General features: G+C 41.5%; 1 protein-coding gene across 1 annotated transcript in view; it reads right to left on the bottom strand.

Annotated features, from left to right (window-relative positions):
- Nucleotides 1–19,748: 19,748 nt before the first annotated feature.
- Nucleotides 19,749–26,835, bottom strand: part of DNAAF6 (dynein axonemal assembly factor 6) — an 87,217-nt gene continuing 80,130 nt past the window's right edge. Inside the window, exon 7 of the mRNA XM_043974740.1 lies at nt 19,749–20,746. Within this exon, the coding sequence (XP_043830675.1) occupies nt 20,617–20,746 (130 nt within the window). The 3' untranslated portion in view covers nt 19,749–20,616. The remainder of the gene's footprint in view (nt 20,747–26,835) is intronic.

The following is a 26,835-nucleotide window of genomic DNA, read 5'->3' as shown; positions in this document are numbered from 1 at the left end:
AAAAGATTTCAATAAATCTTGCCAGGTTACATAAATTTGGTGCATGGCCTGTCTTTCATTTCACTGGTTTGACCACAAATTACCACAAAAATCATCCACTTAGAAAGAATTTTCTATTAAATGGTGCAGAAAGTGGACAGGTAAGTCTGTTCACTTCTTCCTCCAAAAAGCTCCCATAAATCCCCAAACTAAAGCAGATATCCTTAGAATCATTGGCCTTCAGTCCTCATTCCCGAGTTCATGGATGATCTTGGTAGACCAGTACTTTCTCTACCCACCTATGGATCAGCCTCTATGGAAAACTCTCGTTTTCTTGGGGTCTCTATAGCTGCAATATCAAGCAGGAAAGAAGTAGCTTCTGGATTCAGCCCTTCCTTTTCTCATATCCCACTTGGGTAGTGGTCCTCTTCAAATACAGGTAATCTCGGGGCAGCTAGATGGCGCAGTGGATAGAGCACCGGCCCTGGAGTCAGGAGTACCTGAGTTCAAATCCAGCCTCAGACACTTAACACTTACTAGCTGTGTGACCCTGGGCAAGTCACTTAACCCCAATTGCCTCACTAAAAAAACAAAACAAATACAGGTAATCTCACTCACTTCCCTAATCTTCAAGAATATAAAAACATGCAATTCCTTCCTCATCTGACTCCAACAATATACCTGCAATTTGTGGACTAACTTTTCTTGGAAACTTCTTGGCTTATTCTCCCTGATCACCAGGGAGATTAATTCTTCCACAGGCAGTAGGTGGTTGCAGTATATCATCTTTGAAGGGCCCCAGATATTTTCCAGGGCTATTTTATTTGTTTTGTTTTGTTTTTGTGGGGTGTTTTTTTGTTTTTTTGTTTTTTTTAGTGAGGCAATTGGGGTTAAGTGACTTGCCCAGGGTCACACAGCTAGTAAGTGTTAAGTGTCTGAGGCCCGATTTGAACTCAGGTACTTCTAACTCCAGGGCCGGTGCTCTATCCACTGCACCACCTAGCTGCCCCCAGGGCTATTTTAAAGACTGGCAAATTGTCCAGTCATTTGAGTACTTGGTCTGAGGGTGACTATCTACTAGTTATCTCTCTTGTGTTTTCCCTGAACACTAAGATTTCTTAGTAAGATCCAGCTCCTTGACTGGTAGGTGAAAATATACATTTTGTCTATGATATAATATGCAGTTGAATGGATAACCAATGGAGCTTATACACATGCACACACACACAACTGGGCTTCTGACAAAATGTAGGATATTTTGTGTGTGAGTATTGTATGCAGAAGGAGATCCAACTCCAGATTAGAGGAGAGAATGCTGAGGGGATGATATGTACCTGTCTAAGGGATGAAGTTGGTACCAGAGGTGTGTGAGAGAGAGACAGAGAGAGAGTTCCAAAGACTCTAGGTTAGAAACACAAGTGAGAAAGCTGCAGGGAAAGCCACTTCCTTAATATGTCTAATGCCTAGCTTGCACTTTAGGGGATGTTAGAATGAATCTCCTTAGGTGAGATAGGGCCCTTTTTCTTGGTCTGAACTAAGATGTCATCTCACCCCCAACTAAAGAGTTCATTAGGGACAGCTAGGTTGCACAGTGGTTAGAGCACTGGCCCTGAATTCAGGAGGACCTGAGTTCAAATTTGGCCTCGGATACTTGACACTTACTAGCTGTGTGACCCTGGGCAAGTCACTTAACCCTCATTGCACTGAAAAATAAAAGAGTTCATTCACTCATATACTCTTTGCATATTCTAATCTATAGAAACTCTTTTATTTCTATTTCTTGGGTAAATGGGTTAATTTGCTATATGTGATTAGTGTTTTGGTAAGAAAAAACTAAGCTAGGGAGTGTAAGTTAAAAGCAACCAGGAAAGTGGCATTCATTCTGGACCAGACTCATACTCCTAGACTAGACCATAGATATTTGAAGGGGAAGATGGGTATAGTTTTATCCTGGTAACTGTCTTAAGGATAGGTGAGGAAAGGAACAAGTGCTCAGTCATGGCCCTTATCCTGTTCCCCTTGAGGTGGAAACCACAGTCTCTTTTGGAGAGGGATTGTATACCATATTCCAGAGATATCTATCCATGTCACCTGAAAGCCATATCTAAGCACCCCAATGGATTGCCATTATATCACACCTATCTAACAAGAATACATATAGATAGATGTATAAATATATAGGGCAGCTAGGTGGTGCAGTGGATAGAGTGCCGAGCCTGAAGTCAGAAAGACTCATCTTCATGGGTTCAAATCTGGCCCCAGACACTTACCAGCTGTGTGACTCTGGGCAAGTCATCACAGCCTGTTTGCTTCAGTTTCCTCCTCTCTCAAATGAGCTGGAGAAGGAAATGGTAAGCCACTGTAGTATCTTTGCCAAGAAAATCCCAAATTGGGTCACAAAGAGTCAAACATGACTGAAATGACTGAATAACAACAATACATATATGCGTGTGTGTGTGTTATATCTTAGACAAATATTGCAAATAGATAATGAATTGGGCCAAGAATTAAACAAGAGTTTAGTAGGCTGGATTTCATTTGGTAAAATTTAAAGTTTTTTAAAGTTATTTTTTATTTATTTCATTAAATATTTCCCAGTTAATTGCATGTAAAACATTTTTTTTGTTTGTTTTTTTTTGTTTTTTGTTTTTTAGTGAGGCAATTGGGGTTAAGTGACTTGCCCAGGGTCACACAGCCAGTAAGTGTTATGTGTCTGAGGCCGGATTTGAACTCAGGTCCTCCTGAATCCAGGGCCGGTGCTTTATCCACTGCAGCGCCACCTAGCTGCCCCTCATGTAAAACATTTTAACAATCATTTTTTAAAAATTTTAGTTCCAAATTCTTTCTGTCCCTCCCATCCCTACCCATTCCTTGAAAAGGCAAGCAATTTGATATCAATTATACACATGAAGTCATGCAAAACATTTCCACATTAGTCATGTTAGAAAAGAAGACAAACAAAATAATAAAAATAAACAAAGGTTTTTTTTTAAGTATGCTTCAATCTGTATTCAGAGTTCATCAGTTTTCACTCTGGAGGTGGATAGTATTTTTTCATCATGGGTCCTTTGGAATTGTCTCGATCAGATTAGCTAAATCTTTCACAGTTGATTAAAGTTCTTTTGTTGACCCCAGGTTCCTCTCTGAAACAAAGACTTGTCATTTTAACATCCAAATTCTACCAATATAACTTTTATGTCTTCAAGTCATGTAACACTAGAATCTAGGAAGATGAAATTGAGGTTCACCTAAAGGGCAATGGAGAGGTACAGGGTGACGGTGAGTAGTCTACAACACATCAAAACAAAGGCAGTTGAAAGGATGTCATCAAAGAAATGCATGACTGAAAAAAAGAAGGAAATGAGCTGGTAATGTGGTAAGAGTGAAGAGTAACATGAATATTGTCTATATGGTCTGTTGTTATACTCACAATGTCAAGAGAAAATGAGAAAACTATACCCAAAGGGCTATAAAGCTGTGCATATATTTTGCTGCAGAAATACCACACTAATCCTATATCTCAAAGAGATCAAATAAAAAGGAAAGGGATCTATGTGTACAAAAAATATTTCCGGTAGCTCTTTTTGTGGTGGTAAAGAATTGGAAATTGAGGAGATGTCCATCAGTTGGGGAATGGCTGAACAAGTTGTGGCATATGATTGTGCTAGAATACTGTTGTGCTATAAGAAATGACGAGCAGGGGCAGCTAGATGGCACAGTGGATAGAGCACCGGCCCTGGAGTCAGGAGTACCTGAGTTCAAGTCTGGCCTCAGACACTTAACACTTACTAGCTGTGTGACCATGGGCAAGTCACTTAACCCCAATTGCCTCACTAAAAACAAAACAAAACAAAAAAAGAAATGACGAGCAGCTTTACATGGTGGCAAAGAATTGGAAGTTGAGGGGGTGCCCATCAATTGAGGAATGGCTGGACAAGTTGTGGTATATGAATACAATGGAATACTATTGTGCTATAAGAAACAATGAGCAGGAGGAGTTCAGAGAAACCTGGAGGGTCTTATGTGAGCTGATGATGAGTGAGATGAGCAGAACCAGAAGAACATTGTACACAGTATCATCAACATTGAGTGTTGATCTACTGTGATGGACTAGATTCTTCTCACCAATGTAATGGCACAGAAGAGTTCCAGGGAACTCATGATAGAAGAGGATCTCCAAATTCAAGAAAAAAAAAAGAACTGTGGAGTATAGATGCTGAATGAACCATACTATTTCTTTTGTTTTTGGTGCTGTTGGTTTTTTTTTTTTCTATTTTGAGGTTTTTCATCATTGCTCTGATTTTTTCTCTTATAACAGGACTAATGCAGAAATAGGATTAATGTTATTATGTGTATATATATATGTATGTGTGTATATGTATATGTATATAGATATATAGATATAACCTATATCAGATTACCTGCTGTCTAGGGGAGGGGGAAGGGAGGAGAGGAAGGGAGAAAAATCTGAAATTGTAAAGCTTGTATAAACAAAAGTTGAGAACTATCTTTACATGTAACAGAAAAAATAAAATACCTTATATGTAAAATTAAATTAAATTAAATTAAAAAAAAAAGAAATGATGAGCAGGATGCTCTCAGAAAAACCCAGGAAGACTTACATGAACTGATGTGAAGTGAACTGAGCAGAACCAGGAGAACATTGTAAGGGAAAAAATTTGGAACTCAAAATTGAAAAAAACAAATGTTAAGAATTTTTGTTTACATATAATTGAGAAAAAATAAAATGAAAAGGAAATTTTTAAAAAGAGAAGATGAGCAAGGCTCTGAGAATGGTGGGTTGACCTGGGAAAATGTGGCAAGCTTGTGGAAGAATGTGGACAAGAAGGCCCCAGGATTGGCAGGCTAGGATGGACTGAGATCTGCATTGTTGTTGGGAATACACATGAGATCATAGAACCATTTGAGTTAGGGCTGGAGCATGATTTATTTTTGGGAAAGACAAATGGGTATGGTCAGTGAGATGATGGTAAACAGGTAGTAAGATTTCACTGGAAAAAGCAGACTCACTCCCTAGACTGACTCAAGTACCTGAGATATTGGGCCGAGGTCGAGCAAGGGATGAGTGGCAGCTAACTCCTCTGAGAGATTGAGGAACAGGGAGCTTAATAGATACCCTAGAATGTCCTCTGGTATGGGGTTGTGGACATCACAGAAATATATCACAGGGATGTTGGACAGAGAGTTTACTCCAACTTTGGCAAAATATTGTATCAAGTCAACCATTGTATTCTTGTGGAAAAGATGGAGAGAGAGATGTTGGCTAGACAATAGTGTAATTAGATGGATTTGGAGCCAGTTGAATATCTGGACCCAAAGTGTAGTTCTTTTATTTATTTATTTTTGGTGAGGCAATTGGGGTTAAGTGACTTGCCCAGGGTCACACAGCCAGTAAGTGTTAAGTGTCTGAGGCCAGATTTGAACTCAGGTACTCCTGACTCCAGGGCCGGTGCTCTATCCACTGCGCCACCTAGCTGCCCCTTAAAAATTTTAACAATGACCTAGGTATAGACATGGATGGCACACTTAGATCAAAATGCTAGATGACATGTTCGTTCATTCAATCAATACAAATATATCATGTCTACCATGTGTGAGGTACTATACCTGACACTGGAGACACAAAAGCAAAAACGAACCACTGCCTTCTCTCAAGAATCTTCAATTCTTTTTTGTGTGTGTGTGAGGCAATTGGGGTTAAGTGACTTGCCCAGGGTCACACAGCTAGTAAGTGTCAAATGTCTGAGGCAAGATTTGAACTCAGGTCCTCCTGAATTTAGGGCCAGTGCTCTATCCACTGCGCCACCTAGCTGCCCCAAGAATCTTCAATTCTGTAAAGCACCGGACCTGAATTCAGGAGGACATGAGTTCAAATCTGGCTTCAGACATTTGACACTTACTAGCTGTGTGACCCTGGGCAAGTCACTTAACCCTCATTGCCCTGCCAAAAAAGAAAAAAAGAATCTTTAATTCCATTGGAGTGAAATGCTGCTGTTCGTAAGTAAGTAAATGCAGAATCTGGGGCAGCTAGGTAGCACAATGGATAGAGCACTGGACCTGAAGTTGGAAGGACCTGAGTTCAAATCTCACCTCAGACACTTACTAGCTGTGTGACCCCGGCAAGTCATTTAACCCACATCTCAGGCAATCTCCAGTCATCCTGAGCTATATCTTGCCACTGGACCCAGATGGCTCTGGAGGAGAAAGGCTGGTGAATTTGTATAGCCCTACCTCACTTAAATCTAATTCAGTGCAAGTCATGACATTACCCGGATGTCATGGTCCTCCTGGAGAATGAAGGACAAACAACAACAAATGCAGAATCTTTGCAAAGTAAGATAATCGGCATGCCATGTAGCAGTCAGCCTTTGAAAGGATCTTGAGAGCTTCGAACCCCAGGCTGAATCTCCCAAGCTCTAATATGAATGACTGGATGAATTAATGAATAAATGAATGAAAAAGCATTTAATAAGTGCTTACCATGTGCCCGGTACTGTGCTGAGTAGGAAAAAGTAGAAAAACAAGATGGTTCCTACTCTTAGGGAGCTCACCTTTACATGGGAGGGTTCAGCAGATAGAAGGGCCCCATTGTTCTTAAGGTGGAGCAGCAGCAAAGCAGATGATAATTATCTTCTTTAAAGCTGTTTCCATTGATGAAATCATACCAGTTTCTGATGTGGAAACACTTGACAGTGCCAAGGACTTTGATGGAGAGACCTTTGTCTTCTGGGTTTTCTGTCAGTGGGGCAACTGAGGCAGGGGAGCTGCAGCCCCCTCAGAGGTACCATCTCTACAAGGTTTGCTTTTCTGAATGATGGCACCAGGGACTGGCCCAGTCTTAGGAATGCTGGAAATCTTGGGCTGTCTTTGGGTGGTGGTTAGTTGGTGGTTGATGGGAGGAGGGGAATGGCTTGACCCCTTGTGAGAGCTAGAATGAAAGTAGGACTAGCGGAGGGTGGGGGAATAAGGTGACAGGGGAAAGCTAATATTTCCAGGTCTCTTGGCTCAGGGTCCTGGACTATTTCAACTAGAGTCTAAGGGGAGGTAGAGATCAAGGTGGTAGCAGTGGTTTGACCTGCCTGGCACATGCTACCTCCTGTCTCTCCTTCACAATGCTTTGCTACTTCAGCTAAGTTGGCTTGCCTGTCTAATATTCCATTAAATCTGTGAGCTCATCAATGTGGGTATTTCCTCCAATGCAGATTGGGAACTGTTCTGCAACTTAGAAGTCTTAGAGATTTGCTGCAAACACTAGGAAGTAATAAAAACTTCTATCTTATTAAAGCCAGATGTAGAAGATTAAGCAAGGTCAGGCAATAGTGGATGAATACGAAAACATGACGCATGTAACTATAGACTCAAAGCTTAATGTAGTACCTTGTACATAGCAAGAGGTAATAAATGCTTCCTTCCTTCATTCAAAAATACTAAAGTTCAGAATAAACTGAGGCTGTCAAAGAAAGCCCAGGGTAATAAAAAGGAGGTTTGGTGCTTTGAGGTGGTGTTTTTTCCCCACTATGTTAAAGAAAAGAAGAGAATTGAAGAAAGAATAGGACTAGAGTTATAGCTGTAGCTATATATAGCTATATATGTGTGTATTTATATGTGTATGTGGGTGCATGTATGTGTGCATGTGTGTACATATGTGTGCATACATATGCGTATGTGTGTATTCATGTATGTGTATATATGTACATGTGTATATGTTTATACATGTATGTGTATGTGTATGGATATGTGTGTGTATTGTGTATGTGTATACATATAGGTATATATGTGTGTATGTGTATGTGTGTGCATGTGTGATTGTATATATGTGCATGCATGTGTGTATGTGTGCGCATGTTGATGTATATGTATAGCTAACATTTACATAGCACTTACTATGTGCCAGGAATTTTATAATTATTATCTCATTTGATCCTCACAACAACCCTGGGAGGGAGGTGCTACTATGATCCCCATTTTACAGGTAAGGAAACTGAGGCACGGGAGGAGTAATCTATCTAACCCTATAGGAAAGTAGGAGGGGAAGAGGATAGGGAGGGAAGGGTGAAAGAAGGGAGGGCAAAGCGGGGGAGGGGGCAGTCAGAAGCAAAACACTTTTGAGGAGTAATAGGGTAAAAGAAGATAAAAAATAGAATAAATATCATGAGAAGGGAATAGGATGGAAGGGAAACAGTTATGATGATTGACTATAATGGCAAAATGTATGGTACCTACTCTGCTGGGCTATTGTGAAGAAAATTCTTTGTCAAGTTTAAGGTACTATAGAAAAGTTATGATGAGCAGGATGCTATCAGAAAAAGCTGGAAAGACCCACATGAACTGAAGCAGAGTGAAATGTACTGTATACAAAAGAACAGCAATAGTGTAAGATGATCTGCTGGGAAGCACGTGTTTATTTTCAGCAATGCAATGATTCAATATAACTCTGAAGGACTTATGAAAATTGCAATCCATCTACAGAGAAAGAACTGATGGTATCTGAAAACAGATTGAAGCATATATTTTTTGGACAGTTCCTTAATCTGAAGTTTTGTTTTTATCTGTTTTTCTCTCACAACCTAGCTAATGTGGAGATGTTTTCCATGACTACTCATGTATAACATATTGAATTGCTTGAGTTCTTGAGGGGTGGGGGTGGGGAGGGAGGGAGGAAGAGAAGTTGGAACACAAAGTTTTAAAAATTGATGTCAAAATTTGTTTTGGAAAATAAAATTCTAAACAGAAAAAAAAATAAGACCCCCCCCCACAAAAAAAGGAAACTGAGGCAGGCAGAGGTGTAATGACTTGCCCAGGCTCACATAGCTAGGATGTATTTGAACTCAGGTCTTCCTGACTCTAGGCCCAGTATTCTCTCTACTGTGCCAAGATTGCCAGTGATGGGGGCAGCTAGGTGGCACAGTGGATAAAGCACCAGCCCTGGATTCAGGAGGATCTGAGTTCAAATCCGGACTCAGACACTTGACAGTTACTAGCTATGTGACCCTGGTCAAGTCACTTAGCCCTCATTGCCCCGCAAAAAAAAAAAAAAAAAAGATTTCCAGTGATACAGAGAAGGCAGAACCCCTCTTTTACTTCCTTTTTCATTGCCAAGGAGAATGGCCTTTGGACTAGAAAGAACGGAAGTAAAATAGGATATAGGGAAGCTGGTACTTGAGATAAGGAGGGCGATATTAAGACAGTATCTGGTGGGCCTTAATGATCTCAAGTCAGCAGGCCTACATGAATTCTATCCCAGGAGACTGAAGGAACAGGTAGGTGCAATTGTCAATCCAATGTCAGGGATTTTTGTGCAACTAGAGACAATTCCCATTGTCGTGATTTTTGAAATTGGGTGGAAAATGGAGTTTGCAAACCATCAGCCAGAGACTTTGATTTCAATTCCTGGCAGTGTTCTCAAATGTCTTATTAGAGGGGTTGTTAGTGAACATCTAGAAAAGAAAGTGGGGATAACAAAGAGGCAGCCTGGCTTCATCAAGAACGGGTCATGCCAGATTGACCTTATGTCATCTTTTGACGGGCTTATTAGATTGGGAGGGTGAGCGAATACTGTGGTCGGCATTGCTTTTTAGGCAAGCCTTTGGAAAAGCCTTCCATGTTGTTCTTATGGAAAACATAGAGAGGCATAGGCTAGACAGCAGTACAATTATATGGGTTCGGCATGGACACAATAGAATGAATGATGTTTGGTGTCAACTGTGGTATGGGGGAAAGAATACTGACTCTGGAGTTAAAGGACCTGGGTTCAAATCCTGCCTCTGATGTATGATCCTGGACAAGTCACTTCACTTTCTTGGGCCTCAGTATGCTCATCTGTGAAATGAAGCCATTAGACTAGATGGCCCCTGAGGTCCCTTCAAGCACCAGAACTATGAGCCTCCACTCCAGTGGAATGCCACAGAGATGTTTGCTTGGCCCTGTGCTATTGAACATTTTCATTTTTTTTAATTTTACCACCAAATCTTTACACCAAGTCTCAGGTTTCATATTCAGCCTTGGCTTATGGACCTCCATTGAGGATAAAGTCCACTCCACATTTAGACAACTCTAAGTTCTTTCTTACCATGATCCTATATAGTCATCCCTTCCACACCTTGACTTACCCCATTGTGGTTTTTGTTTGTTTGTTTGTTTGTTTTGCAGGGCAATGAGGGTTAAGTGACTTGCCCAGGGTCACATAGCTAGTAAGTATCAAGTGTCTGAGGTCAGATTTGAACTCAGGTCCTGAATCCAGGGCTGGTGCGTTATCCACTGCACAAATTTTGCAGAAATCTCAGACGACATATGAAGGCCAGCAGATGACATAGAGCCTATGACCAAATAACTTAACCCAAATTTTACAATGAGGTACTATAAAAGAGAAAGAAAAAGTTCAGGCTTCTCTGGTATGAAGGGAGGGCCAAAAAAAATTTACATGGATTTTCCAGATCTTGGGGGTGCTGTAACCCTAAGCCCCTCAATGTGGAAGGGATAATGGTATTTGCCTCTGAAACTTCTATACATCATCCCTAGGCGTATCCTCTGGGGCTAAGCAGTACAAACCTTTTTTTTTTTTTTTTTGGTGAGGCAATTGGGGTTAAGTGACTTGCCCAGGGTCACACAGCTAGTAAGTGTTAAGTGTCTGAGGCAGGATTTGAACTCAGGTCCTCCTGAATCCAGGGCCAGTGCTCTATCCACTGTGCCACCTAGCTGCCCCCAAGCAGTACAAATCTAATGTATTTCATAGCCCTTCAAATGTTTGGAGATAATTATAATGTTCCCCCAACTCAAGTCTTCTCTTTTCCAAGTTAAACATCTCCAGTGCTAACCAATCCTCATAGGCGATGGCTTTGAGACTAACCTCAAATCATGGCACAGAGTCGTTGGCAGCTCTCCTTGGAGTTGGGATTCTTTGGGGGGTATTGTTGGACTGAAGAGTGGCTAAGTTCCCTTCCAACTATGAAATTCTGTGATCTTGTGAGTATCACAGCTTGAAGGGGTTGGACTAGAGGCCTCTAAAATCTCTTTAAGCTCTAACATTCTATGATCTTATGGCAAAATGGTAGCCCTAGGTATATTACTCACAAGATAATTACCAGTTACAAACAGATCCTGATGAAGGCAGGAGAAAGGTCATTTCCCCAAACAAGCCTCCCTAAAGACAAGTTGTTCTGACTTCTATCCTCATCTCAGCCTGTACAGAGCTTAGGATATCAGGTACAAGCAGCATCTTTGAACCCAAAGTTTTGCCTTTACTTCTATTTTTTCTCCAAAGGACAAAAGTCACAGTCATGCCCAGGAAAGTAGCTTCTTCTCAGATAGGTCAGGGAGACAGAAGAAGCTCTCAATTCCCATCCAAGCCAAATAAATAACTGAATACAGATGGGGCATCTGGGTGTTGCAGTGGATAGAGCGCTGGACTTGGAATGAGGAAGACTCATCTTCTTGAGTTCAAATCTGGTCTCAGACACTTATTATGTGCCCCAGGGCAAATCACTTAACCCTGTTTGCCTCAGTTTCCTCATCTCTCAAATAAGCTGGAGAAGAAAATGGCAGACCACTGTAGTATCTTTGCCAAAAACAAAACAAAACCAACCCCAAATTGTATCACAAAGAGTAGGACAGGACTGAAACAACTGAACAACACAGATGGGAGAGAAGGCATTAATTTCAGGCAGTGGGAGCTGTTAATGGGAGCTTGAATTGACTTTGCATACGCATGATAGTGAGACCACTGAATTATTTTTAAAGTGTTTCACAAACATTAAGTATTGAATCTTGCGGAAAAGTAAAAACTAGCCAATGCCCAGTATGTAAGACAAGAAATTAAGACCCAAAGGAGGAAAGAGATTTGCCTAAAGTCATACCTTCGCCCACCACTCAGACCCTAATATTATCATAGCCTATGCTTATTGTATTTTTCTCTAATTTTTCCTTTCTGGATTTAGATGCTATGCCATTTGGTTCATGGATGTTTAATCTTGATACTATTTCATCGTCTATAGTACCTCTAAACATATTGAAATTTCTGTTAATTTCTCTTTCAGTGTTGGATCAATTTAACTAAAAGATAAAATGGAAAACAGAGCTGAAGGGACTTGGGCAAATTAGATTTGAAAAACTTCTGGTACTTGCTAAACGGCAATATTAGATTAAACATATTTTTAACACTGTACCATAGGGCAGCTAGGTGGCACAGTGGATAGAGCACCAGCCCTGGAGTCAGGAGTACCTAAGTTCAAATCCGACCTCAGACACTTAACACTTACTAGCTGTGTGACCCTGAGCAAGTCACTTAACCCCCATTGCCTCACTAAAAAAAAATAAAGAAAATAAAATTAACACTGTACCATAACTTTACAATTGATCATGGGCTATAAGACACTATTTAAATAACCGGACCCAAAGAGTCCTTGTTAATGTTCTAAATCTACCTAAATGTATTATTATCTCCTAACTGACTGTATCTTATCCACACAAATAGCTTGAGGGACTTTATTTTTATTTATTTTATTTTATTTATTTATTTTTTTAGTGAGGCAATGGGGGTTAAGTGACTTGCCCAGGGTCACACAGCTAGTAAGTGTTAAGTGTCTGAGGCCAGATTTGAACTCAGGTACTCCTGATTCCTATCCACTGTGCCACCTAGCTGCCCCCACTTGAGGGACTTTAAAAAATGCCCAAGATTCACTCATTAGTACAATCTTGGATCTTGCCTATTCTTCCCTTCCTCATCATATTGCTTGTTTAGGTTTGTTGTTGTTGTTATTGAGAAGTCTCAAGGTGATGTCATGACTTACACTGAATTGCATTTAAGTGAGGAAGTGCTGTGCAGGGCCACCAGCCTCACTCTCTCTTCCAGAGCCATCTGGGTCCAGTGAGGAGATATACATCAGCATGACTGGAGATGGCCCTGAATGTTTAAGGCAATTGGAGTTAAATGACTTCTCTAGGGTCACACAGCTAGTAAGTTTCTGAGGTGAGATTTGAACTCAGGTCCTCCCACCTTCAGGGCCAGTGCTTTATCCATTACACCACCTAGCTGCCACTCCCCAATACCTTCATTCATGGAGGAGGCAGTGTGATAAAGTATATGCTCCTGGGGCAGCTAGGTTGCACAGTGGATTGAGCACCGGCCCTGGAGTCAGGAGGACCTGAGTTCAAATCCGGCCTCAGACACTTAACACTTACTAGCTGTGTGACCCTGGGCAAGTCACTTAACCCCAATTGCCTCACCAAAACCAAACAAAAAAAAGTATATGCTCCCTCAGTATCCTGAGTCAAAGAGGCCAGTCATCATTTCCTAGACATCTTCAACCATGCCATCTATACCCAGGCCATCATCTCTACTTCCTCCCCACTGGAAAATTGGACCCTGCCCCCAGAAACCTTCTGGACTTTGATAGGGCAGCTTTGGCTATACCTTCCTGAATTCCATGCCTGCACAGCACCTCCTAGACATCTCCAGCTATTGTGTAACCTCCCCAACTCCTCTCTTTCCAGCTGCCCTTTATTTCTTTCTCTCTCTCTCTCTTTTTTTTTTAGTGAGGCAATTGGGGTCAAGTGACTTGCCCAGGATCACACAGCTAGTAAGTGTTAAGTGTCTGAGGCCAGATTTGAACTCAGGTACTCCTGACTCCAGGGCTGGTGCTCTATCCACTGCGCCACTTAGGTGCCCCTCCAGCTGCCCTTTAAAATGTAAACTCCTTATTTACATGCATTTGTATTTCCATCCCTTAGCACAGCACCTCTCACATAAACATTTAATAAATGCTTGCTAATCTATCTAGGTCTATCTAAGAGAAACCACATGGTACAATGAAAAGAGCAATGAATTTGGAGACATAGGACCTGAGTTCAAATTTTGACTCTACCGCTAACTACCTGTGTGACCTTGGGCAAGTAACTTCCCCTACCTAGACCTTAGTTTTCTTTACTGAAAATAAACCTTCCTCTAGACCCATGTTCCCCCATCCACTGTGACACCAGATGCCCCCAAGAGCTGTATATATCTCTTCTCCTGGTGTGGCATTTGGACTTGGGAAGCATGATCTTTTCTCATAAAGGAGGCTCTCCTGAGGTGCCCACTCCTCCCAAATACAACCCATTATGAGACTCCCACCCACCAAGGCAGTGTGTTCTGGAGCACAACCCACTCCCACCCCCATTCTCCAGAGAGAGATTGTGACCTCCTACTTTGACTTTCCATCCCTCCCATTCTTCCCCTTCCCACCTCCCACAAAACTTTTCTGGAGGGGGCAGCTAGGTGGCACTGCAGTGGATAAAGCACTGGCCCTGGATTCAGGAGGACCTGAGTTCAAATCTAATCTCAGACACTTGGCACTTACTAGCTGGGTGACCCTGGGCAAGTCACTTAACCCTCATTGCCCTGCAAAAAACAAAAAAACAAAACTCTTCTGGAGGCTCCAGGTTGATGGACCAAAGAAACCATTTCCCCCTCTTTTCTCAGACCTAGGCCAAGCAGGAACGTATTTCTAGTTTCCCCATCATTCATCTCTGTTCTCCCTACTTGAGAGCCTTTCTTCTATTACCTTGCCCATAAAAATATTGATTCTATTATGAGGAAATGTGGATTTTAGTTAAAATAATTAATTTTTTAAAACTTCTATTAACTGGATTTTTAATACCCTTAAATCTTTGGACCTTTAGATTCTTTCTCTCTTTTTTGTGTGTGGGGGGCAATGAGGGTTAAGTGACTTGCCCAGGGTCACATAGCTAGTAAGTGTCAAGTGTTTGAGGCTGGATTTGAACTCAGGTCCTCCTGAATCCAGGGCCAGTGCTTTATCCACTGCACCACCTAGCTGCCCCCCCCCTTAGCTCCTTTCTAGCCCAGATGATTTCTCTTTCTTCTCCTGTTTAGCCTTTGAATAGGTGAATATCAGAATGAAAACTGAAAGCAAATGTAGTAGGCACACAGGTAGGCCCCTCCCACCTGTCTTTTCTTTTCTTTTCTTTTTTTTTTTTGGTGGAGCAATGAAGGTTAAGTGACTTGCCCAGGGTCACACAGCTAGTAACCCTCCCACCTTTCTTTCTTTTCTTTTCTTTTGTTTTTTTTTTTTGCAGGGCAATGAGGGTTAAGTGACTTGCCCAGGGTCACACAACTAGTAAGTGTCAAGTTTCTGAGGCCACATTTGAACTCAGGTCCTCCTAAATCCAGGGCCGGTGCTCTATCTACTGCACCACCTAGCTGCCCCCCCACACCTTTCTTAAGGGAATCACAGGGTATATATCCTCATACCTATTCTATATTTTTTGTTAAGTTGCATAAAAGCTAAGTAAAATAAAAGATATCTTGTTAACTTATGTGCTTGTGGGGGAGCTAAGGGCCCTTTGAGGAAGGGGAATAAAGGAAGCCAGATACCGATATTCCCAGGTTTCCTTGAGTAGAGGCATTCACCAGTGAAATTTTGTGAGAGATCCCCTAAAATTGTACTCCTAAATTTATGGGTAGCCAGGTCTGTCTACTTGTCAATGAGGCTCTGGCTCTGACACAATGGGTTACATAAGTAGGAACAATTTTTATATTATCTTACTTTGGTTACCTCCATGAGCATTTACAATTAGAAGGTTGACAGAGTATGATACTACCCTAGAATTTGTTGCTTCATAGTCACTTACAAATGATTAGTTGGTGTTCTAAGAACTTATGGATGGCTCTATTGCAGGGATTAATTGGGAGAATCCATGATGCAATCAAGATGTTCTTAAAATACATTCTCTTGAAATGTTCAAGTTTGGAATTAGGAAGCTAATCAGAGCATATATACAGGCTCTGCAAATGCCTCTGGGGATTATGGGACAGAATAATGGACTGAAATAATTCCCAAGGAAGGAGCAGAGGCTCAAGTTGGGGCCTTAGGAACTGAATCCTCTAAATCAGTGGTTTCAAACTTAAAATAGAAAGGTGGTAGAAGAGAGTCAGGGCATTAATCCATCCATAGGAATTCCCGAAGGCAGCATGCTGACTTAGTTATTTATTTATTTGTTTATTTTTATTTTTGGTGAGGCAATTGGGGTTAAGTGACTTGCCCAGGGTCACACAGCTAGTAAGTGTTAAGTGTCTGAGGCCAGATTTGAACTCAGGTCCTCCTGAATCCAGGGCCGGTGCTCTATCCACTGTGCCACCTAGCTGCCCCCTGACTTAGTTTTAAAATGTAACATGATATATGTTTGATTGCATTTTTATTTATGTTGCTAAATATTTCTTGATTCCATTTCAATCTGATTCAGGCTACATTCATGAGTGTTGTGGTCCACATGGGATCTGCAGGCAGCATGTTTGATACCTCTATTTTCTTTTTTGGGGGGGAAGCGGGGCAATGAGGGTTAAGTGACTTGCCTAGGGTCACACAGCTAGAACATGTCAGGTGTCTGATGCCAGATTTGAACTCAGGTCCTCCTGAATCCAGGGCTGGTGCTTTATCCACTGCAGCACCACCTAGCCACCCCTGACACCTCTATTCTAAACAGTAGGAAAGGTTAACCAAAAAACAGTGACAAGAATTTCTCTTGTGTACTCTCTTTTCTAGATTTCTATGAGTGGAGTTTGGTCTTCTCTGGCAAAGAAGATTGGTCTCTAAGATCACTTTTAGCTTTCCTGGTCCCCCCGGTTGTGAGCAATTCTCTCCTCCCCCCAAAAAATCACCTGGTGTTTATTTTGTATATACTTACACGACAGTGGCCAGATGGAGTGTGAGTAGGGATAGGCCTGAGTCTCGGTCACATCCAAGGACACATGGGCTCAATATGGAAGGAGGTGGGTGTTTTGGGATGATGTAGGAAATCCTGGGTAGTCCTATGATGGATGGAGGAGGGGGATGTTGGGGTAGTGCTTCATTTAAAGCTATATCAAAGAGGATTGGCCACTGAATTAGGAAGAGCTACACACAGTAGACTTTAAAAGGAGAGTCTCAGGGGCAGCTAGGTGGCACTGCAGTGGATAAAGCACTGGCCCCTGGATTCAAGAGGATTTGAATTCAAATCTGGCCTCAGACACTTGACACTTACTAGCTGTGTGACCCTGGGAAAGTCACTTAACCATCATTGCCCCACCCCACCCCCCAAAATAAAAGGAGAGTCTCTTCCCTCTGGTTCTCCCTTCCTCTCTCTAGAGTATGTTGTAAGTCATTATCTTTATGCAACTTCCCATGATTTACTGTGACTCCAAACACCCAAGCCTGAGTTGGGATCTTGGACTTCAGGGTGCCTCTTCTGCTTTGAGCTTCTTTCCCTGAGCATAGTACCACAACAATGGTCCTTCGAGCTGGACTTCTCAAGAGTAATTACTTGGGGAATTCCTGGGTTCCTTAGCTGGCACTGGCCACACTTTAGGAAGAGTCCCTTATAAATACTGCTTCTTCTTGGACAAGATGGCCACTAGTAGGCAGATGGGCCTGGCATGCTAGAATGCATGGAGCTTGAAGAAGATAGCACAGAACCTACTCACAGGTGAAAAGCCAAATCAGTAATCCCATGAAATGCTTCAGGTTGGGATGTTTCATCAATCTATCCCTGACATTTTGTTTTGTTTTGGTTTTTTGCGGTGCAATGGGGGTTAAGTGACTTGCCCAGGATCACACAGCTAGTAAGTAGCAAGTGTCTGAGACCTTATTTGAACTCAGGTACTCCTGAATCCAGGGCCAGTGCTTTATCCACTGCAGCGCCACCTAGCTGCCCCCAAAATTTGGTTTTTGGTTTTTTTGGTTTGGTTTTTTTTTTTTTATCCCTGACATTTAATAGTTATGTGACCCTGGGTAAGTCATTTAACTTCTCTGCCCTCAGTTTCTATTTATCCTATGAACCTTCCAGATGAACATAATAATGGTTGTAAGGTACTGCTTTTATGTGTAAGGGGTTTGCTTTTGTTGGTTTGTTTGGTTTTTTTGGTCAACGCATGCTTGTGTCTTTTTATGGAATGTCAAGAGGGAATCCATTGTGGTGTGGGGGTCCTTACATATTCCTCTTTAAAGAATTACACCCGGGGCAGCTAGGTGGCGCAGTGGATAGAGCACCAGCCCTGGATTCTGGAGGACCTGAGTTCAAATCCGACCTCAGACACTTAACACTTACTAGCTGTGTGACCCTGGGCAAGTCACTTAACCCCAATTGCCTCACTAAAAAAAAAAAGAATTACACCCTCTCACACACAAATCCAATGAAAATAAAATAGTCTTTTATTTAAGTTCTAGAGAAAATGACCGAGAAGAGGAGATGGTTCAGACATGATTCTCTGATATACCTATCTCCTCGAACAGGAGAAAGACAAAATCTTTTATGGATGGTAGATGGGGTGATCACCACTTGACAATAGAAAGTTCCCTCCGGGGGTGGAGGAAAACTTGAATGAAAGGTGGTGGTCCAGACTTCTGGAGTTATCTCTGTCCCCCGGCCCCCCACACCCCCCACCCCTATCAGGCAACAGCCTCGCCTAATAGGCTTCTCTCTCTTACTTCTCAAGGTGTGTTCCTCTCTTAGATAGTAGGCCAGTTTAAACTTTAATAGCCCCAAATTCCTTGAAGTATCCCAACCCCATATCATGGAAGAAACAGAGAACTGTTCTTCACCTTATTTAGATTCTACATCAAGTACCTTTCTCCTTTAGGGGAGACCCTAGACATTAGCCAAACCTAAGTGCTAAGTGATTTTCTCCAGGGCTCTGGGTTAGACAAAAAGAGCCTGACCCTCCCCCCCTTTTTAGAGGACAGGCACCTCAAATATTAAACTTAGTCCAGTGGTCCGAGTGACCCCTTAGTGAGAGAGGGAAAGGGAGGGTGAGTGTTCCAGTTCCTAGCACTGTGTCTGGTACACAGTAGGGGGCTTAAAAGATTCCTGTTGATTACTTGGAAACTACCATTTTGGAAGTCTGAATATTTCTCTTTAAAAGTGGCAAGTCCTCTGAATTGTCCAAAAGGACAACTTCTGACCCCAAGGACAGTGAAGTAAGGTGATTTCTAGATGGCTATAAATCACTGAGCTAAATTACATTGTTCTTGAAGCTCAGTTTCATTACATAATTAAGACCAAACCACATAAGCAATGCCCAATGCAATTTGGCTTGGAAGTGTTGTCTTCTCTTCCAGGGACAAAGTGTACCCAGTCATCCAGCTCACCTTACTTGAGTGATAGTCCTTCTAATTAGTACCAGCACATAACGTAGGGGGTGGGGTAGTACATTTCCCACTGATTCATTGCTAGTCTTTGGAGAAGAGAAATGCTTACCCAGAGCTTAGACTTTGGGGCATAATCCAAATAAACTCTTAAAATACTGTCTCGATAAAAGAAATGCTAAGACCACAAAGCAGGTAGGGTAGGTTACTCTTTTGATCCAAATCACTTCAGGGACTTAAATCACTCCCGCTCTATTTAGCCACTTAATCCTTGCCTTTCCCCTTTTGTCTCCTCACAAGACCGTCGCCAGGGTGATTTCAATTTTAAATTCCGTAGAGCTCTTCCTGCTTAAGCACAGCCAATTGATCAAAGTCCCAGTCCTGCTTGGTTCTACTTGACCTATTCACAGCCTAGATCCTCGCTGGCCCCTCAGCTGAGGGGCTGAACTATCTCCAGGACACAGCTGGTGGAGTCCTGATTTCCCCCGGCACTTGTAGAAGAAGGATGATCATCTCTCAATTGTTCACTTTCCCTTTTCTCGATTCACTCCTGAGATTGAAAGAAAAACACGGAAGAACTGCCCATTTTAGAAGACAAGTTTTCTTTTATTGCTAACTTGTAAATGAAGGATGTGACTAATGGAGGGACATTTTTAATCTATGGGTGTACTATACTCAAACAGTTAACAAGAACAGGGACAAAAGACTAGCACACGTCACCAATTAAGAAGAAAGATTGGAAATGAGGGAGACAGCCAATTTGCTAAGAATGCCACTTGTTTCTCTAAATGCCTTTCAGAATCCAAGGCATTCAGTGGTCACAATATAATGAAGGGTAGGAAAAAAAGGTAAATAATTGGTAGCAATTATAAGGCTGCATGGGAGGGGGGGAAGTTTTTTAAAGATTTTAAAATATGACTAATAACAAACATTTCAAACAGGTCCAAATTTCTCAAAGAGGACAGCATCCCTTCATTTCCTTTTCCACTCAAACATGTCTGATGAAAACGCTAATACCTATAAAGTGTCCCCAAAGTCCTAATGCAGTTTTAAGTTTTTAAGCTTAATGTGCACTAGGACTTTTGGGACAATGGGTAGACCAACAATGGGAACATTTAAACTACTTCATCATAATGCAAGTCTACACAATTGAACCCAAATGAAGCAGATAACAGAGAAATAAGGCCTTTTGGTTTTTGGTTTGGTTTGGTTTTGCCATGCTAATGGCCAGTTGTTGAGGGATGGATTATGTTATTGCATCTTTCACTGGGTTGAGTCCTTAAGACTGCTGACACAAAAGGATTAAACATTCTATGGTCTAAACATTTCCATTGTTCTAACTACTAAATTGATCATACAGACATCCAATCCATTCCTTAGTGATCACCCTGTAAACGGATGATCTTATCAACAGAACCATTCAGCATCCAGGGAGTTTTCCTTGGACTCCGATGAAGCTTCTAGTCTTACGGGACAACATCTTATTTTATTTCCAGAAAAAATTTCAGAAAAAATTAATGAAATCAAACTCTCTTTTCATGGTCAGGATGACTTCAAGGGTCTCCTTTTCTGTGATAAAACTTGCTTTTCCAGTCTTGCTGTCCACAGGATGGGGAAGGTGCAGAAGCAGCTTACTAAAATAAAGGAGTAAATAAATAAATAAACAGATAAAGAAATGAAATAAAAGAAAAGAAATAAATGTGTTAGAAATGGCTCCTTAAAACTGAAACCCCCAAAATGAGACCTCTGGAGCAAGAGGAAAAGAAACTAGGAATAATCAGAGAAAGGTGAAGATTCACAAACGAGGTTTCACTTAACTACCGGATCACTTCTTGTGAAGTTTGGGTAACACAATCAAGCTAAGGTTACAGGTTTGGTGACAGAGCTGTTATGATGCCCTTCCAACTGTAACTTTTGATTAAACCAAATCTTCTCTTCCCTGCTATCTCTCAGTCCTATCCCCCATCCATCTCTATTCTCTACCCCCACCACACCCCATAGATGAACTCTCTGGAACCCCCTTCTATTGTTAAAAAAACTCCCCTTCATGCTAGCTTTCTTTCTCCCATAACCAACTATATCACCCTTCTTTTCATATCACCATATTAATAAGGACAAAGGGGAGACATCGAATTATGTCTTACTGCCCACAGCCCCTTTCAGACCCTCCATCTGCTACTCATCAGCCAGCAAACTGTCCTCTGTTGAGGTTCACGCCATCTAACTATCTCACCCTGTCCAGGTATATGCCTGTTGATGTCCATAGCCACCTAGCTTATTAAATACCAAGACCTCAGCTTCTACTGTACTTCAACCACTCACAGGAGACATACTTTAGAGTTACAGGTATGGCATGGATTATGCAAGGCTGTTCCACCTCCAAGACCTTCAACTCTAAAACTCACCATCCTCTGACCTCCCACCTCTCCCTCACCTCACTCCTCATAAACCTGCTCTTTGTCCTTTGAGAAACATTGTGTGCTGGTGCTCCAGTCAGGAAGATCTGGGAAGTAATCCTCCCCCTTCAATACTTAGCAATTGTGCAACCACAAAAAGACAACCTCTCTGAGCCCTGGTTTCTGCATCTGTAAAGTAAGGATAATAATAGATGGACCCACCTCTCAAGATCATTTCGAGGCTCGAATGAGATAAAGCACTTTGGAAATTTCATACAGTTATCCCTTCCACATTGCAACTTTCCCCAACTCAGTTTTGATACATCTTGGGTCAGCATAAGAAATTAAATGGGAATTTGGGGGGTATTTTGCAGAAGCTGAAGATGACACAGAGACTAACTAAAAAAATACTTAACCCAAATTTTACAATAAGGTACTGTAAGCACCCCGTAAAATAAAAAAAAAATCAGACTTCTTCTCTAGTACAAAGGGAATGCCAAAAAATTTATGTGGATTTTCCAGATCATGGGGGTGCCATGACCCTAACCCCCTGAGATGTGGAATGGATAACTTTAGTACCATCAAAATGTCCATTTTTCTTACTGGCCCTCCAGTCCCTCAATTCTGGGCTTCCTAGTCAATCACCCCTTTTCTGGCTTCACTTTCCTCTCATCATTCCTCTTAATTCTACAACTAACCAGTTCAGAAAGGCCCAATTGTGTATGTTCCACCTTTATTCCTCCCTTGTCCTTCTAATGCCCTGCTAATTTTCTTGGTTTTTTGTTGTTGTTGTTTTTGGTTTTTGTTTTTTTGTTTGTTTGTTTTGTTTTGTTTTTGTGGGGCAATGGGGGTTAAGTGACTTGCTCAGGGTCACACAGCTAGTAGGTGTCAAGTGTCTGAGGCCGGATTTGAACTCAGGTCCTTCTGAATTCTGGGCCGGTGCTTTATACACTGAGCCACCTAGCTGCCCCTGCCCTGCTAATTCTTTTGTTGTTGTTTTTGTTGTTGTTGCTGTTGTTTTTTAAGTGAGGCAATTGGGGTTAAGTGACTTGCCCAGGGTCACACAGCTAGTAAGTGTTAAGTGTCTGAGGCCGGATTTGAACTCAGGTACTCCTGACTCCAGGGCCGGTGCTTTATCCACTGCGCCACCTAGCTGCCCCTGCCCTGCTAATTCTTAACTTTGGTCAACCTACCCCCATTTGTCCTCTCTACTTCTACGCCCAAGTCAATGAATGGTTCTAGAGGAAGTTCCTAAACTTTGCTGAGTGAGATTACTACAAATTCATGTTTTCTAAGCTCAACTGAGTCCTCACTGCTACATACAAATTATTTTGTTCATGCCTGATTGTCCCCCTTTTATCCCACTCCCTGTAATTGCAGTTCTAATCTTCTTAAAAGCCCTCAACTTCAACCTCACCCCACATTCTCTCTGCCAAGGGCCTCATCTACTTTCTTCTTTTTTTTTTTTTTTTGCAGGGCAATGAGGGTTAAGTGACTTGCCCAGAGTCACACAGCTAGTAAGTGTTAAGTGTCTGAGGCCGGATTTGAACTCAGGTCCTCCGGAATCCAAGGCCAGTGCTTTATCCACTGTGCCACCTAGCTGTCCCTCATCTACTTTCATGAAAACATTGGAGTCATTTGCCATAAGCTCCTTTTCTTGCCCTTTCTTCACACCCCAGAACTTCTGGACATCTTCAGCCAACCTCTCCTTCTTTGGCCTTCCATGTGAAGGCCAATCCCTTCCCTTGTGACCTCAATCCCATCTGATCTCCCTTTCAGGAGCTTGTCTACTCATTCTTTCTCTTATCTTCACTCCCTTCCTAGCAACCACTTCTTTCCCTGTTGGCTACAAACATGCTTAAGTCTTTCAAATCCTTTAAAAAAACATTCTTTTGGGGCAAAGAAGTGGAAATTGAAGGGATGCCCATCAATTGGGGAATGGCTGAACAAGTTGTGGTATAGGAATGAAATGGAATACTACTGTGCTGTAAGAAATGATGAACAGGTAGATTTCAGAAAAACCTGGAAACACTTAAGTGGACTGATGCTGAGTGAAGTGAGCAGAACCAGGAAAACACTGTACACAGTATCAACAACATTGTGTGACGATCAACTGTGATAGACGACTCTTCTCAGAAGTGCAATGAATGACCCAAGACAATTCCAAAGAACTCATGATGAAAAATGTTCTCCACATCCAGAAAAAAGAACGGTGGACTCTGAATGCAGATTGAACCATATTGTTTCCACTTTTGTTTTTGTTTTTTCTTTTTTGAGGTTTTTCCCTTTTGTTTTCATTCTTCTTTCACAACATGACTAATGCAGAAATATGTTTAATGTGATTGCACATATATAATTTAGATTGCTTTCTGTCTTGGTGAGGAGGGAAGCAAGGGAGGGAGAAACATTTGGAACTAAAAATCTTATGAAAACAAATGTTGAAAACTATCTTTACATGTAACTGGAAAATAATAAAATACTTTTATGAGAAAAAAAAGAAATGATGAGAAAGCAGATTTCAGAAAAACCTGGAAAGACTTACATGAACTGATGCTGAGTGAAGTGAGCAGAACCAGAAGAATACTATAACAGTAACATTGTTCTATGATCAATTGTGATAGATTTAGCTTTTCTCAGCATTATAATGATCCAAGTCATTAAAAAAGACTCATGATGAAAAATGCTCTCCACATCCAGAAAAAGAACTATGGAGTCTGAATGCAGATTGAAGAATAATATTTTCACTTTTGTTGTTGTTTTGTTCTTGTTTCTATCTTGTGGTTTTTCCCTTTTGTTTTGATTCTTCTTTCACAACATGACTAATATGGAAATATGTTTAATATGATTGTGCGTATATAACCTATATCAGATTGCTTGCCATTTTGGGGAGGGGGAAGGCAAGGGAGGGAGGTAGAAAAATTTGGAACTCAAAATCTTACAAAAAGTAATTATATGGGACAACTAGGTGGCACAGTGGATAAAGCACCTGCCCTGGATTCAGGAGGACCTGAATTCAAATCCAGCCTCAGACACTTCACACTTACTAGCTGTGTGACCCTGGGCAAGCCACTTAACCCTCATGAACCGCCAAAAATCCAAAAAAAAAAACCCAACAACAACAACAAATGAATTATGAAGACTATCTTTACATGTAATTGGAAAAAAATACTATTAAGGAAAAGGGAAAAAAACACCCTTTCCTTTTAGTTGAATGTTGAGAAATTAGAAAGACCAAGATTAGGGCAGCTAGGTGGTGCAGTGAATAAAGCACCAGCCCTGGAGTCAGGAGGACCTGAGTTCAAATCCAGCCCCAGACACTTAACAATTACTAGCTGTGTGACCCTAGGCAAGTCACTTAACCCCAACTGCCTCACCAAAAAAAAAAAAAAAAAGGCCAAGACTGATCGATCCCAAAGCAGAGACAAGAAAAGATAGTTCCCCCTCTGCCTTTACAGAGGTTGGTTTCTGGGTGTGGGACATTGTATGTCAGGTTAGATCTTTTAGTTGTGTTGAATACTCTTCCTGATTTTTTTTCCTCTTCTTCCTTCCTTCCTCCATTCCTTCCTTTGTTGTTATAAGGGGTGTTTTTCTTGAAGGGGTAAGGAGGAGGGATACAGGGGGAAATCTAGGGTATATAAAAACAAATTATAACAAAAAGTCTATTTTAAAAACCTTCCTTTGATCTTGCCACCTCCATAAACTAGCACTGTATCTCTACTCCTTTTCACAGCTAAATTCCTAAAAGGAGGAGTTTGCTCCATTCAATGCCTCCATTTCCTTAACATCTGCTCTCTTGTAATTGGCTTCCAACACAGTTGTGACTGGCTCTTAAAGGTCACTGAAGACCTTGTGCTTGCTAAGTTTGACATCGCTTTCTTAGTTGTCTTTCCCCTGGACTTTTTGGTAGCATTCAGCACCGTCAACCATTCCCTCCTTCTGAACACTCCTCCCCTCTACTGACTCCCTCATGGCTTTCCTTCTATCTCTTTGGCAACTCTTTCTCTGTCTTCTTCATTGTCCCCTAACTGTGGGTTCACCTCAAGGCTCTGTCTTCAGTATCCTTTGCCAGTTCATCATCTCCCTCTACTCTCTAAGTGTGCCCCCCTCCCAAGAACTCTTGTCCTATGTCCTGCTCTCTTTGTAATTTCACCTGCTCCTATAGGTCCAGTTGTCATCATTACTATACAGATGACTTCCAAATTCCAGCTTCAAACATTCCCCAGAATCACCTAAGTAGCACAGTGGATAGAGTGTTGGGTCTAGAGTCAAAAGAACTAAGTTCAAATCCAGCCTCATATACTTACTAGCTGTGTGACCTTGGACAAGTCACTTAACCTCTGCTTGCCTCAGTTTCCTCAACTACAAAATGGGAATAATAACTACTACATGGTTGTAGTAAGGATCAAATGAGATAATATTTGTAAAAGGTGCTTATAACAGGGCCTGGCACTTAATAGACACTTCATAAATGCTTATACTCTCCCTCCAAACCTGCATTTTCAACTGCCTTCTGTATAGCATCACTTGGATATTCCACCCAAGCCTCAAACTCAACATATCCACAGTGGAAAAAGTGCTGGATCTGGACTCAGAGCACCTGGCTCTGAATCCTACTTCTATCTCTTCATGTGTGACCTTAGATAAGATATTTCTCCCTTATGGACTTCAGTTTCTTCAACTATAAAATTATGAGGGTGGACCATGTGACCTCCAAGGTCTCTTCTAGTTCTAAATGTACCAGCTTAGGATCATGGATTGCCCTTCTCTCCAACCAAATCCTAGCACCTGGACCTCTACAGTATCTTTGTTATTTATTCCCTATCCTCCCTTAACATAATAGGCCCTTATCACTTCTCTTCTTGACTATTGTAAAAGCCTCCTAAGCCTCTCCCTGCCTCCACTCTCCTCCCTCTCCAATACTTTTATTTATTTATCCATCCATCCATCCATTCATTCATTCATTTATTTGTTTATTTATTCATTAATTTATTTATTGAAGGGCAGTGAGGATTAAATGACTTGCCTAGGGTCACACAGGTAGTGTCAAGTGTCTGAGGTCAGATTTGAACTCAGGTCTTCCTGAATCCAGGGCCAGTACTTTATCCACTGCGCCACCTAGCTGCTCCCCTTTCCAATACTTCTTACACATAGTTGCCAACATTATTATTATAGGGCATTGTTCTGACCATGGCATTTCCCTACTCAAGTTGTCGTTGAGTTATTTCAGTCATGTGTGACTCTTCATAACCCCATTTGGGGTTTTCTTGGTAAAGATACTGGACTTATTTGCCATTTCCTTCCCCAGCTCATTTTACAGCTGAGGAACT

This window comes from Dromiciops gliroides, chromosome X (genome assembly GCF_019393635.1).
Source record: "Dromiciops gliroides isolate mDroGli1 chromosome X, mDroGli1.pri, whole genome shotgun sequence".
NCBI lineage: Eukaryota > Metazoa > Chordata > Mammalia > Microbiotheria > Microbiotheriidae > Dromiciops > Dromiciops gliroides.
This window is presented reverse-complemented; position numbering and strand designations above follow the sequence as displayed.